The sequence below is a fragment of the Podarcis tiliguerta genome, assembly GCF_965153285.1.
Source record: "Podarcis tiliguerta genome assembly, chromosome: 3".
Lineage (NCBI taxonomy): Eukaryota > Metazoa > Chordata > Lepidosauria > Squamata > Lacertidae > Podarcis > Podarcis tiliguerta.
The window spans coordinates 33,880,902-33,900,084 of NC_139536.1; the positions used below are offsets into that span (position 1 = coordinate 33,880,902).

General features: G+C 41.2%; 1 protein-coding gene and 1 long non-coding RNA gene across 6 annotated transcripts in view; one reads left to right on the plus strand and one right to left on the minus strand.

The window, feature by feature from the left end:
- Positions 1-5,321, plus strand: part of RBKS (ribokinase) — a 63,234-nt gene extending 57,913 nt beyond the window's left edge. For all 4 annotated transcript variants that reach the window (XM_083434571.1, XM_083434574.1, XM_083434573.1 and 1 more), the window contains one exon: positions 4,846-5,321. In XM_083434571.1, coding sequence (XP_083290697.1) covers positions 4,846-5,019 — 174 coding nt within the window. In that variant the 3' untranslated portion in view covers positions 5,020-5,321. The remainder of the gene's footprint in view (positions 1-4,845) is intronic.
- A 31-nt stretch (positions 5,322-5,352) lies between these two features.
- LOC310674833 lies at positions 5,353-12,327 on the minus strand. 2 transcript variants are annotated; one of them, XR_014509768.1, is made up of 4 exons: positions 12,197-12,305; positions 10,149-10,167; positions 5,631-6,173; positions 5,353-5,486 (listed from the first exon to the last, which is right to left on the minus strand). It is a non-coding gene; the product is annotated as an uncharacterized lncRNA (long non-coding RNA). The 2 variants fall into 2 exon arrangements; XR_014509769.1 differs by lacking the exon at positions 5,353-5,486 and having other exon boundaries at positions 5,775-6,173; positions 12,197-12,327.
- Positions 12,328-19,183: the final 6,856 nt, after the last annotated feature.

Below are 19,183 nucleotides of genomic sequence, written 5' to 3' on the forward strand. Positions count from 1 at the left end.
AGCTGCAGTGACTAAATAAGCTTTTGCTAGGGATTGTCCTTTACGATTTCGTCTACGCCTTTAAAAAAAATAAAAATTGCAGCTGAGCAAGTGGCCACCAGCAAATCTTGTGGGAAATGCGTTCCATAATTTTGTGGTTTCCAAAAATTCCCTTTCGTCAGTCTTGAACCTGCTGCCAAGGAATCTTGACGTGGAAATCCAGCTGTTCTTTTGAGACAGAGAATAATTTCTCTCTGTACACATATTCCACATCTTTATAACTCCACTTTCATTTTAAAAGCACAGGCACATTGGACTTTCCCCACAGGGAAATGTCAGGGTGCCTATCTGCACCCCACAACTCCAAGCAGAATTCTCAGGGAATTCCAGAAATGGTGAGGGAAATAGGTGTCTCCCAACAATTCTCAACACACTTCACAAACTACATTTCCCAGGATCCTTTGGGCAAAGCCGTGGCTGTTCAAAGTGGTATGATACAGTGCAGATGGGGCCTTGGTCATGCTTAGAACAGAACCATTGGACTCAGTGGGATTTGTTGTTGCAAGGCTGCAGAATGTTTTTCACCCCAAGGGCCACATTTGCTTCTGGGCAATCTTCCTATACACCCACCCATATCTAACCTCCATCCAAGTAAGCAAGAAACATTATTAGACTGCGAGGACACTTTCCAAAACACAGGCAAAAACACTCATGGCTTGAAGCAGGGTTGATGAGAAGGTGCAGCCTGGAGAGAGCCCCAAAAACTACCCAGAGGCCTGTATGGGCTGCATTTTGCCCCTGGGTCTGAGGTTCCCCACTGAGAGCCAGTATGGTGTAGTGGTTAAGAGAGGTAGTCTCGTAATCTGGGGAACCGGGTTCGCGTCTCCGCTCCTCCACATGCAGCTGCTGGGTGACCTTGGGCCAGTCACACTTCTTTGAAGTCTCTCAGCCCCACTCACCTCACAGAGTGTTTGTTGTGGGGGAGGAAGGGAAAGGAGAATGTTAGTCGCTTTGAGACTCCTTAAAGGGAGTGAAAGGAGGGATATCAAATCCAAACTCCTCTTCTTCTTCTTCTTCTTCTTCTTCTTCTTCTTCTTCTTCTTCTCCTGTGTTAGTGGAATGTGGATCAAGTTTTTGTGGAGGGCTAACTAAAACAGTGGCTCCCACTGTCCAAATTTGCTTGGCGTGGTAACCCATCATTCTATTATCACATGAATTTTGGACTTTTAGTCTTCAGCAGCTGTCAGTTTCATGCATCTTAAATGTAAGTTTGCCTATTTATAACCATTACCCAAGGCATCCAAATTTACTTAACGCCTCTATTAACGTAGAATTCGTTGAACTATTTATAGTACTTAGAAAGTTATTAACAGTTTTTAATGGGAATGTAAGAATACCAGTCTTCTGATTGCAAGATATTGCTTCCTAAGTTATAAAAATCTGGTCCAAAAAATATGGTTACACAAGTGGTGTTAAATATAACAAACTGAATATTTAAAATAGTTTTTCCACAATAAAGCCAATTTGGGCAAGTATTAGTGGGATGGCTGAGCTTGCTTTTTGACAATGTGTAGGGTTTGATGGTTGTCAGACATAACCTCAGATCATTATTGATACATAGCCTTTTATTTCATCTTCATAGTAGTCTCTGCAGAAAAACCTGCTTCTCAAAAATCTGTACCCCTAAATGAAAGCACAAGCATTTCTTAAGCCACAAGTTCAGGTTACTCAATAGTAACTAAGTTGTGTGTGTGTGTGTGTGTGTAAAATGAAGCCAAAATTCAGAAAACCTCACTTCCAAAAAAAATTGTCTTTGAAGGTCAAATCACATGGCTATTCGATAAGTTGTTCCTTTTGAACAGATAAAAACAACTTTGTGGCATCAGCTGCAAATGGGTTTTCCACCCACTCAAACATCTCTCTTTCTTCAGCAGAAAAGTTGTGGACAAATTCTGACTAAGCAGTTCCCAAGTGTTAACACAAGCGTTTCCTACATTTGGTTACAAGTGTCAACACAGCATTATAATATGACGACAAATCAAAAAGTTCTAAGTGGTATTGTCATGCAAGTTGAGGATTAAAAGCAAGAGTTGTTTAGGGTTTATTTATGAAGCCTTCCTGCCATCTACTTGCACAGGCTTTGAGACCCATAGGCTGAGAACTAAAAGATCGCCTCCTTCCCCTTCTCTGGTTATAAGGGTGGAGGGTGCCTTGGTAGTTCCACCACCCTCAGACACAAGGGTGGTGGTGGCCCAGCAGAGTGCATTCATTGAAGGGATCCAAAGGGTCATGTACTCCAACCCCAGCAATGGAGGAATTTCAACTAAAGCATCTATGGCAGATGGCCATCCAACCTGTTTAAAAACCTCGAAGGAAGTAGAGCCCACCACCTTCCAAGGTAGTCCATTCTACTGTTGAACAGCTCTTAGCATCAGAAAGTTCTTCCTGATGTTTAGTCAGTTTAGTCTTGTAACTTGAAGCCATTGGTTGGGGTCCTACCCTCCAGACCAGGAGAAATCAAGCTTATTCCATCTTCCACATTACAGCCCTTTTAGACATTCGAAGAAGGCTATCATATCTCCTCTTCCTCTCCTCTTTTCCAGGCTAAACATACCCAACTACCTCAACCCTTTCTCATAAGGCTTGGTTTCCAGCCCCTTGATCATCTTGGTCACACATTCTAGCTGGTCAATATTCTTCTTAAATTGTGTCACCCCAAAATGGACACAGTATTCCAGGTGTGGTCTGACCAAGGCAGAAGAGATTACTACTATTACTTCCCTTGATCTGGACACTATATTTCTGTTGATGCAACCTGGAATAGCATTAGCTTTTCTTTTCTTTCTTTTTTGCTGCCGCATCAATGAGTGCTAGTAGGGACAGGAGGCAGCCAGCACAGGGCTTACATTTCCAGCTGTATAAACTGAAGGAAGCAGAAGTGCATCAAACCGCCTTTTAGAACCCACAGCTGTACAGAAGCACAGCTGGATTTCAGAAGAACTACAGATGGAAAGCAGAATGAAGGCACTTCTGCTACAAACTTGGTGGGTGGGTAGGCACGTATTAACACATTGGGCTGCAGAACTTTAAAGACTAAGGATGACTCCTAGAAAGTAACCAGGGGAATGTGGGTTGTACAAGTTTGGAGTCTGAAATATGTTTGTATTTGTATTGCTTCCCCTTAAAGCACCTTGAAGACTAATCTTGTACAGATGCCACTAATGTGAGAGGTTTGCTAATCTTTTCACCAAGCCACCATTTCATATTTGTCTCTGCTACTCACATTATATCTTGCAGATTTGTACTGCCATTTGGAGAATGAATGTTCAATGAATGGTGATCATTTGACACAAAAATTTGTGAATAAGAACATCATACATAAGGAGAGCCCTGCTGGATCAGACTAAAAAAAACACACAACCACCTAGTCCAGCAGCCTGTTCTCACAACTTGCTGAAAATTCAAAAAAACCAACTTTTTCATATGTGATAGTAATGTAAATAAGAAAAAAGACAAGCATATGAAATTTTTCAGTAGCACATTCCACTGCATCTTTTATTACTATTGGCGTATGTGAAGGCATCTTTACAATCTGAATGTGAAGAATTTCTTACACATTAGGAGCAGCAAGCATTCTCTGTGCAAAAAAGTGGAGACAATGGCTAGGTTAACTTATTATCTTAGAAGTAAGGGAGGCAAACAAAGCCAACATCATCTTATGAATAGATGGATAAACTTCATTTCTCATTGTAGCAGGAGGTGGGTCTCAAGCACAAAGCTGTTGAGTTAGTATTTTAATATGTTTATTAAAATAGTTAATATTAAATAATATTAAAAATAATATTAAAATGAGTTAGTTTTTTAATATGTAATATGTAATAGTATGTTAATATGTAATATGTAAGGTGGCTGAAACTTTATTACAGTTTATAAAACTTTTATGAGACTTGTATAACATAGAATAAGCCAATCCATCAGAATAGAAAGAATACTTGTAATTTTGTCACATAGCTGTCATGGGTAGCAGCCACTGATCACTTTATTCTCCATGTCCACAAGCTCAGAAATATACCAGTGAATTTAAGTCACTTATACATGAGAGTCAACATTTACCGTATTTTTCGCTCTATAAGATGTACCAGACCGTAAGATACACCTAATTTTTGGAGGAGGAAAACAAGAAAAAAAATATTCTGAATCTCAGAAGCCAGAACAGCAAGAGGGATCGCTGCGCAGCAAAAGCAGCAATCACTTTTGCTGTTCTGGCTTCTGTGATAGCTGTGCAGCCTGCATTCGCTCTATAAGACACACACACATTTCCCCTTTTTAGGAGGGAAAAAGTGAGTCTTACAGAGCAAAAAATATGGTACTTCTGTGTTTTTAAGGTAGGGGAATAAACGCCCTCCCACCAGATATCAAAGAGAAAAACAACTCCCAGATTTTTAGAAGACATCGGAAGGCAGCCCTGTTTAGGGAAGCTTTTAATGTTTAATAGATTATTGTATTATATTGTATTGTATTGCATTTTAATATTCTGTTGGAAGCCGCCCAGAGCGACTGGGGAAGCCCAGCCAGATGGGTAGGGTATAAATAAATAAATATAATAATATTCAACTAGTGTCTGAAAATAGTAATCCAAGATTACTGTAATTACAGTAATCACTGTATATATGCCGTCACCAAATTCTAGCCATTCACTGCAGAGCACACATGTACATAAATGTATTTTCATAAAATCCAAATTTAAATGTATATTCAAACTCAGATTTCATGAAAATACTTATTTGTTTAGGCAAACTTTCCCTTTGCAGGACTTTCTACGTAACTACGTTTGAAGGAGCAGTAACTTTGGTTTGTCTCTTTCAGGGAGCAGGCGACAGCTTTGTGGGGGCACTGGCTTTCTACCTGGCTTACTATCCCAACCTGCCGCTAGAAGAAATGCTGGGGAACAGTAACTTCATTGCGACGATTAGTGTCCAAGCAACAGGGACCCAGGCTTCCTATCCCTATAGAAAGGACTTGCCCCAAGACCTATTCTAACCTGTCCACTGCACTGTCACAATGGTGGTCCACTGATTTTCAATTTGTAAGATAATGTATAATTTCAACAATTATCTGAAAGGAGACAACTGTATCGAACACATTCTTATACTTAGGTCCTGGCCCCTAATAAGGTGTGCAGGGTACCATTCACTGCAGGGTCTTTCCAGGACGCTGTGAAATACTTGACTTCAGATCTGTGAATGAGACACTCCCATTCCTCAGTTAAGGGATGTGAAGAGATGCAGTTTGGTTTGATGTTGTTATGATGCCTTAATTATAATAAATGTTTCACAAAATAATTTCTGAAGTTGTGATCTCAAAATGGCAAGTTTTTTTTTAAGAATAAAACTTCTTAGGTAACTGAATTTTCTTTGTTGGAAAACACAGCTGATAAATTTAGAAACAATGTTGTTCAGTGTTTACACTGGACCTGCTAGCACAACAAATACTTAACGAAAGGCTAGCTGACCAGGCAATGGAGTATTGTAGCAGCTCGCTCTGTCTGTCTGTCAAGTATATATATATATTTGGAATGGCAGCTTTAGGCAAAATTAATTAGCTGTTCCAAAAAAAGCCTTCAATGAAGTTGAATTTAATACTGGTTTCACTGGAAACATTTTCAAGTATGACAAGATGCTTGGATGTAATTATGTACCCAGTAAGCTGTAGCTGTAAAGGAACATCCCCTTGAAGTTGGCTGCTGATTATTTGTGTGGTTGGATGCCTAAGAAAACTTTGGAAACTGTTCGACTAAGGTCCTACTAGAATTTTTAATATTATTGCTATGTGAAACAAACATTTCAAGACTGCAGGCAGTTCCACAGTGGTGTTGAAATGAAACACACAGAGACAAGGGAATTTGATTTTTTTATATAAATTGAGAGCTGTAAAATTAACTATAAATATGTTGCTGCTTATGATGATCCATGGCTAGACACCAAAAACTTTCTTTTTCTACATTGTTCTCTTTCACAATGGTCTTCAAATTACAGGAGACAGCCATCTCAGTCCATTTCCTCTCCTTTCTGAGAACTACGGGGCTAGCATTTCCTCCTATGAGTGTGCCTCATGTATGAATCAATCATTTTTGCCATTTGTCGTCTACAGGGAACGGACCTTTTTCAGCTCTTTGAAGAGGACACGCTGTTTAACTATAGACAGAAAATGAAATAAAGTTAGTTTAGGTTTTCAAAAGGCTTTATCAAACCTACATACCTGACCACTGACCAGCTCAGTCATGTGTATCTTGCCATGTATCTTGCTTTTTTGGAAGCATGAATAATCAACACCACAGTTTAAAAAAAAAACAGCAGCAGAGCAGTCAAAAAAACAGGTGGGTATCTGTTCTTATGAATTAGAACACTCCATGGGGGAAAAACAGAATTTTACTATTGTCTCCTTTTAAAACAAGGAAGAAAACATAGTCTGTGTTTACAATTCTAGTCCAGTTTACATCACTGACATACTTGGGGCTGCCTCTAAAAATGGTTTGGAAGCTTCAGCTGGTGCAAAATTTGAAAGCCAAGTTGCTGACCAGAACAAGACAGTTTGAGAATATAATGCCAATCCTGGCTGCCAATTAGTTTCTGGGCCCAATTCAAAGTGCTGGTGCTAACCTATAAAACCTTACATACCTCAAGACCTCAATCCCTGAGCCTCTCCCCATATTAACAGACCCAGACCTGCGGTCATCATCCGAGGCCCTTCTCTATGTCCCCCATCCCTGAGAGGTTCAGTGGATGAAAATACAAGAATGGGTCTTTTCTCTGGTGGCTCCCCATCTGTAGTATGCTCTCCCCCCACCCAAGAGGTTCACCTGGTGCCATCATTACATGTTTTTAGGTGCCAGGCAAAAACATTCCTCTTTAAGCCTTTGGATATTAAATAATCTATGACTTGTTAAATATGGGAGGACTGTTATTATGATTCTTTAATTTTTATGTTGTGTATTGTTATGCTCTGTATTATTATTTTTTATTATGCTGCGTAAATTATGTTCCTAATGTTGTACACTGCCCAGGGATCTTCGCATAAAGGGTGGTATGTAAATTAATAATAGTAACTTCTAAAATAGCTTTTTCAATTGCCTTATATAAGCAATGAGACCTGCAGTTCATTCTAGCTAAACATACCCACATCCTCTTCATATTCATCTTTAATGTGCATGTTCCTAACTCTTTAAATGCTGAGTCTAATATGGCCCGCCGGGGCAGGGGCAGTTGCACAAGGGGCAAGGCAGATGACCAGCTCCTGAATTTCTATTTACAAAGCTGATCAATATTGTCAACTGTTAATATTTTAGCTCATTTGGATTGTGTCACTGAAAATCCCAGCACCACAGCATTTTCCTAACTGTGATAGTGAAATGAATGCATTTTAACATGTCAATGCAATATCAAAATATGTCTATTTACATGTTCCTGGACTTATCACATAGACATGTGCATCATTAAAAAAAGAATAACAATGGGAAAGACGAGCTTCCAGGAGCACTTAAGGCCACTGTGTGGCTTTTAAGCTAGTAAATAAGCTGCTGAATTGGCCAGTTTGCTTTTTAGCCAATAAGCTGGTGAATTCAAGTGTTCTAGACTCTTCTGTATGCTCTTTTATTAAGTGAAAGCTAAAATCCTTGCAGTTTTTACAGCTTCCCTAGAGAAAAAAGGGAAGCAATTGCACCAACCACTTAAAACTGAAGAATAAAAACAACTTTTATATTTGAAAAAGCATCCTATAAAAACAAGCTACTATTTCATATAAAATTTAACTTTTACCTTTGATAAAAAAGACTAAAAGTTAATATAATTTTCATTTCAAGCTATCTTATAAAGCAGCATTAGAGTTCATGCAGTTGGGAACAGGTCTTGATTTCATCCACTGTTATGTGCCACTCCACACTCTGCCACTGTCATCCTATACAGCTCAGAGATTTTTTAAGAAAACACTGTGACCCATTGTTCCTTCTAAAACTGCCAGGATATTTCAAGGATGAATGTTTGTAATACAATTTGAATATGCATACTATTCACATTCAATAAGTGGCTAAGATAAAATATTTATACCCCTTGTAAAGCATCCCCCAACTTCTTACCTATAGGATCATATTTCAATTTAACTAACTTTTCTTCAAGTCGGCCTCTTTTCATGTTGAAAGCAAAACCTGTTCCTGCTTCACTCAACATCCGCACAAGGATATACCTAGAACGATAAACAAAAAGTGGAACTGCTGCCTGCCATTTATTCATACTGCTTTACCTTAATTCATAATATAATTTCTAGAGGCATGGTTAACAATTTTAGTTTATTTTCTTCCTACTAAGTTTAGATAAAGTTACATGTTGCCAAAACTTCACTATAATTATATTTGCAAAAGATTTTCTGATAAACTGTAAAGTACCAATCAGTGTTATAAATATTAAAGATAACAACTCCTCTATTTCATTGCTTATTACACTAAAACAAAATTAAAACAGCATTTGAAAAACACACATAACAGCTGTGCTTTCTAAAAAAGATGACCACATGGCTAAGCCCCTTGCTGGCATCAGACTTGAGAGACAATGGAGTGCACCTCTAGGAGTGAAGTCAGATCACTGGAGAATCATAGCTGTAGCTGCAGAGATAGGTAACTCGTAACTGCTGCCTCCCACATTGTTTTTGCTGCATTAGCAGCACCAAAGTGACCTCTCTGGGGTGCAAGCCTGGGCAGTGTGTATGGAGGTTCTGGGCTGCACAGCTGACAAGACTCTCCTCTTGGCCTCACTGATGTGGTCCAAAGGAAAGGAAAGCAATATGATTGGCACCAGCTTGGCTGCACTCTCCATTATTTTATTATTAAGACAGGCTTATATTTACACTCTTAACAGAGCAATCCTTTGTATGTCTATTCAAAAATAAGTCCCATTTATTTCAATGGGGCTTTCTCACAGGTAAGTGTGTAAAACATTGCAGACCTAATCTTCTGAACCACGAATGATTTTTCACCATCCAACAGATGGGTGGTTGTTATTAAGTCTCTTTATTTGGATGCTGTTGAGGCCGAGGTCAGTTTGTTCCCTTAAAACCTGTCTTTAAGTATGCATGTTAGTAATTTGATTAAACTACTAGAATTAGAGGGATATTTTCAGAGCTGCAGGGGTTTAGCAACAGCTCCACTGAAGGCTGATTTTTTTGAACTCTACAAGACTGTTTAACTTCTCCCTATCATCTCCACCTATTAGCAATTTGTATGCAAGGGTTTGTGCCCTCCAAAAATAAAAGCAACTTTAGTATCACTCCTTCCAGAAGGAGGGAGTCTTCCCTTGAATTTACCCAGCAGCTTAAGTGGTAAGAGTTCTGCAGCAATACTCATGAGCTACCATATATAGTTTCACAGCAGAGATATAACTGTACTTAATTTTAAAGCTGAACTAAACTTGTCTCTGATCCATGAAGTCCTGTTTTTCAGAGTCGTGAGTACCACTCCCAATTCACAGAGCTGCAACCAATTAACAGGGCAATCCTATCAGAAGCAAGTCCTAGTGTTCAATGGGACTTACCCAAGTAAATTGTGTTAGGATTTTACCCTACGTCATGGTCAGTGTAGACCCACTGAAATCAACAGGCATGACTTAGTCTACAAATTTCAATGGGCCAACTCTTGAGTATGACTTAAATAGATACAGCTCATACTTTACTACAGTAGCATTCTGTGTTTCTCTCTCCAGGCTTCAAGATTTCACTGCATATTCCTCATGAGCCCATTGTCACTATTACTCACAAGTGAACAGTACCTTGCTCAAACAATTCAAAGCCCAAATATCTTGCTACAATAGGTACTTGCCTAACTAGCCAATAAGTTTAACAAAATCATTTGCAGGCAACACTATTACTGAGTTATTAAACAACACTATCAGGCTATATCAGGCCCCAATTCCTCATACACATTGCTCACATGAAATCTTCTGTGAACAAGTCCTTTCCAGTTGTAGAAGAATGGCAGTGACACGTCTACAGATAAGCAAGAGTCTACTGCAGAAAATCCACAATCTCCATAGACAAAAGTACCAAGACCACACTGGGACACTCACTGATAACTGCAACTACAATGCTAAGCAAAACAACCATAGTAGTAGGGAGTTTTTACTTACTTTGACTTGCTCTTGGCCACTGGTTTTGCAGAATAGGAAAGAAAAAGAGAAATTATTTTACCATCGTGTTTCTTATCAAAATTATACTTGCTGATAAATTGTTTTATTATTTAAATGCATTTCTAAATGCAGAAAGATACACCAAACTACACCAAGACAGAACTACTGTTTAATTGTTTGTGTAAGTGTTTTTCCATCTGAAGCAGATGGGTCAGAAAGCTGGAACAGAAGCTGGGTTCCAAAGCTCTAAATCCTCAAACAGCATGGACAGTAGCCAAGGATAACAAGTTGTAGCCCAACATCTGGACAGCCACAGGTTCCCCCATCCCTCTTCTAAAGCAATAGTGCTATGCCACTCTAATTGTTTTCACTAAGAAAGTTCATCGATGGCACTACAACACCTCTTATGAGTCAATATTTCATTCTGCCACACAGCTTTGCTTCAGACCTTCCCCAATTTATGCCTTGTCTTTGTTAATCTCTTATTCTATCTTCTAACACAATTCACTGGGAAGAGTCCCTATTTGCCTGCCAAAATATATACTTTTCAGTAGGCATATTACCTTTCTATTTATTTATTTTTATTGCATTTATATCCCACCTTTTCTCCAATGAGCCCAAGGTAGTATACATGGTCCTCCCCCACATTTAATCCCCACAACAACCCTGTGAAGCAGGTTGGGCTGAGAGGCAGTGACACTAAGAGGCATGCTCCGCATTCATAATACTTCCATTTATCCCAAAACAAAATCCTGATATGGAAAATGACCTGCAGCAAGCTGTCATTCAATGGATAACATGAATACAAACTGGGCTGCTGGGATTTTCTCTAGTTGTGAAAGCCACAGGGAAATGATGAAAATTAGTGCTATGTAGATCAATCTTCTATTTTTTCCAACTGCTGGTGAATGAGGCTAAAGGGCTCTAGGCACACTTAAATTCTTAGGTATGACCTTAAAAAAACACCATGTGAACATGAAAATGTGTAGGTCAGGAAAACTCACCAAGGAGCTGGTGTTGCCCATGGTTCCCTGGCAAAGCATGCTCAATGGCAAACTTGGGTTTTCCTTTTCATAACGCCTAATGGGCTTAACTGTCAGGGGTCCTTTACCTTTAATGTGATATTTAGAAGAAATTGCATCCTGCCCATCTGAGTGAGCAATACATGAACCTTCAAAGAACGCTGCCCGTCTGTGTCAGCATCTTGCTTACAGATTTTTGCCTTGATGTGTATAGTACAGTACATTATTCATGCTTATCATGGCTACCTTTTTAAATTACAGGGAGCTCGAGTGCTGCATTAGGGTGATAATGTTAATTAGGTTGGGGGGCCGTGTTCAAATCCCCACTCGGGTGAGTCAGCCACCGACTGATTCTCAGCCTAACCTTCCCCGTTGGACTGTCTTGAGGATAAAATGGGGAGGAGGGGAAAGAGAAGCAGCAGGAGAGAACCACGCAAGCTGCTTGGAGGAAAGGCAGGGGAAAACATTTAACGGAAGGCGAAAGTGCTTTCCAGGGAAAAGTAATACAAGGGGTCGCATCGAGCTGCCCTGTTTCATCGTCAAATGACCTTGGATCAAGTGTCACATGCGAAGTGACCCCTGCGAAGGACAGTGGTACCTCAGGTTAAGTACTTAATTCGTTCCGGAAGTCCGTTCTTAACCTGACACTGTTCTTAACCTGAAGCACCACTTTAGCTAATGGGGCCTCCTGTTGCCGCTGCGCCGCCAGAGCACGATTTCTGTTCTCATCCTGAAGCAAAGTTCTTAACCTGAGGTACCATTTCTGGGTTAGCGGAGTCTGTAACCTGAAGTGTATGTAACCTGAGGTACCACTGTACTGAAAAGGTAAGGAACTTTCACTGTAAGGAACTACAAGCCCCGGCCCACCCAACCCTACTCCATCCCAGTAGCGGCGCTTTCTCTACCCAGGTACCCCCTGGAACCATGGCGCCTCGGCCCAGGCCCAACCATCCCGGGGGTGTGGCAGGCAGCCGTTTCCCCAAAGGGCCCTTCCGCCTTTCCCCGCCGCCTCCCCCGCCCACTCACAATTGGCCACGGTCAGAAACATGGCGGCGGCAACAACGGCTGCCGGGCTCCGCCGCCCACGAAAGCTTAGCCAGCCGTCCGCCTCAGAGCGACCGCCACCCTTTAGCACTTCCGGGGTGTGCGCATTTCCACTTCCGGGTCCCAAGCCACCGCCCAGCTCACCCTGAGGGGGGAAAACGAAAGCGCTCGATGAAGCTCCTCCCCCTTGCTTCCCATTCGCGCGCTCTCCGGCGTTGGCCCCGCCCCTAAGCCTCCTCTTCTTGCTTTCTAGGGCCCGTTCTCGCTTCCTTCACGACGTTGTCGCTTTACGGCTCTTCCGAACAAACACTGCCCGCAGTTCACTTTGAGAGTCGTCTCTCCAAGCAGCCTCAGTGTTGAGCAGTATAAATTGTGTAATCTTTGTGTGTTTTGCGTAAATGACCATGCAGATCAGCTTGTGTCGGAGGCAGGGGATTGCAGACCTTTGTATTGCGACGCCCCAGTCATTTGTCTTCCATCTACGTAGAACTGCATTGTCCACAGTTTGGGGGCGATGAACGTTTTCCTAAATTTTCTCTCCTTTTTATCTCGTGGTCGGACCGTCATCTGTCTTGCTAAGACTTGCCTGTTTCACTCACCTTTAGGGTTGCATAAACCCAGATTGGGGTTGCATCTGTCCTTGAGTATTGTAGAAGCACCTAAAAATAGGGTTAATAAATTGCCATGCCATACCATACAAGAACTGCATTTCCCAGGCAGGCAGTAATAATGGGAGGAGGGAAACATGTGGCTTGAAGCCTGTGGAAGCATGTCTGCCATTGTAACTCAGCCTTTAACAATTATTATTATTTGGCCAGAATGTGACGCTGGCAGATGAAGTTGTTGAAAATGCCAGTGCCCATTTCTCTGCTTTGACCTACACACTTTTTAACTGACTTCCTTCTGTGGTTTTCCACTGCTGGTGATACACACAAGATCAGTGCACCCTTCCAACTTGTACTGAAAAGCACAGCTTCTCCGCATCAGAGAATGAGATCTTTGGGCAGATTGAGGCCCAAAGAGAGGCAGGATTATGCAAGGAACTATCAATCCAGACAAAGAGAATGAAATCTGTCCCTCAGACTGCAGCACAGAGAGAGATGGGAAGTCTGTCATGTTGCTGGTTATTCGGAGACACCAGCTTCATCAGGCTTCTCTTCTCCCTCAACTCAGTCCATTCCTGTTAGTTGTTGTTAGTATATATTTATATTATTACTTTGTTTATACCTTTTATTGAATTTTAAACCTATACCACACTTTGACCAAAATAACTCCTGGCATACAGCAGAATATTAAATCACAAAAATTCAGCCCCGAGAAGGTCAGCATGCAGAAAAGAGAAATGTTCAAAGCAACCAAAAAAATGACTGTCTTCAAGAATCCAGGATTGTCCTCCTTGTTCATAGATGTAATAAAACTATACCAGTGTGTTTTAAATAGGTCTTTAGGTCTTTGACTTTTTGTTAGGCACACTTTATTAGTAAATTTCTCCAACAAGAGCCAATTCCAATGTTTTATTGAGCCAGTAGTTAAATATATTCCTTTTAAGTCCTTCCAAGCTTTAGCTATCACCAGTCTGGCTGCCAGCAGGAGGTAACCAATATGAGGTTTAAATAAGATGTCTGATTTTTGCCCTTGGAACATATTTATTAATGAATCTTGACAATCTTTAAACCTTCAGAAATAGACTAGGTCAAGGGTCCTCTATTCACTCTTCCTTATCCATTCAACAGCTGATTGGTACTGAGATGTTGCCTTCCCAAACCTCAGTAGATCTTTGGGTGTGTCAGCAGCTGGTAGTGGTATGTGGTTTTATTTTCCCCATCGCATGCACCTGTCCTTTATGCCACTTTAGAAACATATAGCATATGTGTTTGTATTGTGGAGTTTAGAAATGCACAAAATATACTTTTGTCCAAATATCTGGCCTCTGTGTGTATTCCATGTCACCGCAGGATCAGAATGTGAGCAGGCGGCACAGCAATCAGCTCCCCAAAGCTGTCATTCTGTTCACACCAGGGAGTAAATTTCACTGAACTCAGCGGGTTTGCTTCTGCATAAACATGCTTAGAACTGGACCTTAAGAAGCAGGATTTTTTCCCCCTTTTAAAAGTTTAAAAAATATGCAAATAGATTGCTGCTCTTCTCACTACAATACCATCTATCCCTAAACTCTTCCCAATCCCTATTACCTTTCCTTCTTGCCCTCTGCTGCTCTAATCTTTGACAGCTTTCAAGTAATTTGAAACCACATATTGGGAACTTTTAAAGTCATTATAATTAAATAGAGGCAAATGTGTTTCTTGTGCGCATTTCTGAACACAGCACATGCCATCATAGACTGACATTTTTTTGTAGCCCCATAAGGGCATTTTGACTAGTGTCAACGTGAATATAAAATTGACATTGACTAGAAGGTGCTTTTGACTTTAAAATTAAATGGTTCTCTTTTACGTTTTAGCTTGCATTAACAACATTCACAAGCTGCACAAGCTACATGAGAGAAACTTAAAGGGCATTTTTTAGTGCCAGTATGAGCTGTCTGCCAGTGGAACAGTCTTCCTCAAGAGGTGGTAGACTCTCCTTCCTTGGAAGTTTTTAAGCAGTGCTTGGATGGCCACCTATCACTGATGCTTTACAAAAGCGCCTATAAGAAGCTAGTGAATGTTTGAAATGATTCAATGCTAGAAATTACTAAATGCTTGGAGTCTTCCCTTGGGATTGAAGTTGTAATGCATGACAAAGGTTGTTGATGACCCATAAAAAGAAGATGCTTGTGTCTGAGAGATAAAGGTTGCCAGGTTAACATGGGTGTGATGACACACAGGAAAAATGTTGTCCTTCTGAAGAAGGGGAGGGGCTGCATTTGGCAAGGTGTTCTGGGGACAAGAAGGAGGAAGTAGGAGAATGCCATATTGCACCTGCTGGATGAGGCTGCACCAAGAGACCAGACTGGCTGCTGCTTTGGACCCAAGTTTGCTGAAACTATGAAGAGAGCAATGAGAGACCCTCTTGTGCTGTAATGTTCTACACCCCCTCCATTGAAGGCTTTAGGTGTAACAATTTGTAAAATAAACCATATTTCTTACAGACACTGGTGTCCACTGTGCCTTGATTTCCCAATGGAAACACAACCCTGGGTGAGTGCCTGGAGCCCCCTGGAATCTTGCCACCACACAGCAGAGATTGCAGGTGGCACTGTGGTCTAAACCACTGAGCCTCTTGGGCTTGCTGATTGGAACGTTGGCGGTTCAAATCCTTGTGAAGGGATGAGCTCCCCTTGCTCTGTCCCAGCTTCTGCCAACCTAGCAGTTCAGAAGCACACCAGTGCAAGTAGATAAATAGGTACCGCAGTGGCGTGTAGGTAAAGGGTATTTCCGTGAGCTCTGGCTTCCATCACGGTGTTCCGTTGTGCCAGAAGTGGTTTAGTCATGCTGGCCACATGACCCAGAAAATCTGTCTGCAGACAAACACCGGCTCCCTCAGCCTGAAAAGCGTGATGAGCGCCGCACCCCATAGTTGCCTTTGACCGAACCGAACCATCCAGGGGTCCTTTACATTACTTTATAATGCTGCTATGGCAGATTATTGTACAGACAATGGGAGACGGGTTATTTCTCTTCTTCCTTTCATGTTAGAGAAACGTAGTGTAGGAATTAATATTGATGCACCAGGCCTTTGAATGTTCTGCAGTTATCAATGCAACAAATATATGTCAGCTTGACATGCTGAAAGCACATTAATGAGGCCAAGAATGAATGCATAATAACAGCTAGTTAATGTGATATTATGTGGCATGAAAACAAATGGCTGACAGTAAAACCGAGTTCTGGAGTAACATGACATCCTCATTGGGAGTTGATTTGACAGGTCTGTTGGTGGCCCTGCTGATTTTGTTTTACATGTTCTGCCTTGTTTCCATTTCAGCTATATACAAGCAAAACTTATTATCAGTGTTCTGAACAGTCCTTTAGAAACCTATATCCATTGCGCAAAAAATAGGCTTTCAAGGAACATGTTAAAGAGGAGAGGGAACATTTGGGGTGATCAGATAGTGCTGCCATTAGGATCCTTTTGTCTGATCCACTTTCGTTGCCTCCTTTGGAGCAAAACCTGAAATGAGATCTGACTGCAGAATTTGTAGAATCTTAAAGCAACACTCAAGATGGTTTATTTCAGCCAAGTTGGGAGTTAAACTCCTTTGCATCTTAAGACATCATCAACCAGTTTCATTTTTTAAAAAAACTATCTACCTGTCTGCAAAGAGTTGGTTATTTCACTACCCAGCCCCTCCCCCAAATGATGGCAAAGAATGAATAAGAACAAAGAGTTTTGATGTGAATTTGGCACATCTTCTCAAAAGGGATTGAATTCTATTTTACTTTTTCTTCAGCCTCAAGTGGGGGGGGGGAGAGCACATATCTCCACATTTATTTATTTAAATTATATGCTGCTTTTGAGACGAACCTCACAAGGTGGCTTCACAACAAGAAGCATCTATTCAAAAGATGTTACAGTAAAGGGAACAAGCTGTGTAGTAACGGCTCCTTCTCCAAGCCCTGCAGGGCAAGACGGTTCTGCAGAAGTTTCTGTGGTGACAGTTGGATGAGGGAGGAGCCACCACATCTGGGAGCTGAGGGGCGGCAGTTCAGCAAGCTCTTTTCCTTTTCCTCCTTTCATGGCAAAAGGGCCCTTCAGAAGCTATTCTTGTGGCTGTTGGGGGGAACTGAATGGTGTTGATATAATGCTAACTGTGAGGTTGTTGAGTTGAGTTTAGAAGATACAGTGGTACCTCGGGTTAAGTACTTAATTCGTTCCGGAGGTCCGTTCTTAACCTGAAACTGTTCTTAACCTGAAGCACCACTTTAGCTAATGGGGCCTCCCGCTGCCCCTGCGCTGCCGGAGCATAATTTCTGTTCTCATCCTGAAGCAAAGTTCTTAACCCGAGGTACTGTTTCTGGGTTAGCGGAGTCTGTAACCTGAAGCGTACGTAACCCGAGGTACCACTGTAGTATTCCACAATTGGACAAGGCATGTGTATATATATGAAACTGGGAGAGTCTTTCATGGCCCATATCTGCTTTGGCAAGCACGCAGACATTCAAATTCAAGTTCCCTCAGCTTTGTCACTCACAGACCTTTGGTCTGACTCAGGGTAAGGCTGCTTCCTAAAGGGAAACTTTGCATCCCTCGTCTCTCGCCCCAAACATACTTCACTTTATATATTTTCAAAATTGCGATATGCAGCTTGTGATGCGCAGCAGTGAAGAGGACAGACAGTCTGGCTCTGCCTAACCTTCCTGCTTTCAACAGTCACTGGAGATCTTATGGAGACAGGCTCTCAGTGATGTGCTCCCATATAAATGCATTTCAAAAGAGATTTTTAATAATTATTTTTAAAAATACATTTTCTTTACTCCCCTGCCCTCACTAGATGATTTGATTACAAAATGCATAATGTAGAATATTAGCCATTTTGGGTATCGAAACACAATGTGAAACAGCATGTATCAGGAAGAGAATAGTAACATTAATACTGCCTGTGGTCACTGGGAGACAATAATAGCAAGGCACGGATAAGCTTTTTTTGGGTTTCATTCCTAGTATTAATAAGTATTCATCATTTCCTCTCTATAGAAAAAAATATATCTCAGAAAATAAACCTTCAATATATGTTAAATATAACCAGGATGCAGCTAAGTTATTAAGAGGTAGGAAGCAACACAAGCTTAATTATTCTAGTGGAATCTAGGAAACCTTTTCAAGGATGGTTGCCAAATGACAAGTAAAAAAAACTGGTCTAGAAGGGTTCTGTTTGTTTCAGGCTAGGTGCCAGGAACGCAAAGGGGAAAGGTCAATTTCCCCACCCACCGTTATCAGTCATTTTATGTTTAACACTATAGACCTTTAGAGCTTTTGCATTGAACTCTGCTTCTAGACCTTCCTGGTACTACAAGCTCCTTTCTCCACCCTAGATCTTCTTGATTCCAAAAGCTGTCAAACCTCCTTTTGGCCTAATAAATATGTGGTGCAAATCCAAATCTAAAGATTAAAAGAACACCCTGTTCTACAGAAGCAAAAGCCATGGCAGTTAAGGAAAACATGAAGATAGATAAATGGGGTGTGTCTGTGTGTGTTGTAGTGAGCATTTCATATCATAAATGTTTACCAAACATTTCTAATGTTCTAACTTCCACTCTACCTAAGTCTCATATATGGCTCAAGACCAATCTCAGAGGCCCTGTTCTGTGTCTCCACCACCACCTGAAGTAGGTGGGTGACTCCTAGAGACAGATATTTTCTGTTGTGACAGTCTCTAGGGTGCCAAGGCGGGTCTTGAACCGGGGCCCCTAGAAACCAGCGATCACTACTTGGCTGAGCCTTTAAGGAAAGAGTGCAGCCTCAAAGGTGTTGTTTATTTCCCCAAACATGGATCAGGGCGATGGGGGAGCAAACCATGGAAACCAGTCCTGGGTGGAATCTACACACATATAAAAAATGCGGTGAAAATGCTTTTTTTTAAAAAAAGTTTTGAAAAACACATTGAAATTGCCATCGCTCACTGTCACCATCTACTGTCACATTTGTATATTGGACTTTGCAACACACTTAAAACATTTTAATTGCAGCTGTACAGTGGTTCCTCGGGTTACATACGCTTCAGGTTACAGACGCTTCAGGTTACAGACTCCGCTAACCCAGAAATAGTACCTCGGGTTAAGAACTTTGCTTCAGGATGAAAACAGAAATCGGGCTTCAGCGGTGCTGCGGCAGCAGGAGGCCCCATTAGCTAAAGTGGTGCTTCAGGTTAAGAACAGTTTCAGGTTAAAAACAGACCTCCAGAATGAATTAAGTTCTTAACCTGAGGTACCACTGTATAGCTGAGTCCCCTGGTCATATGTTCCATAATAGCGTTAGGAGAGAAGCCCAAAGAGGGATAGAGAGAAGGAGCTGGGCATTAGTTCAGGC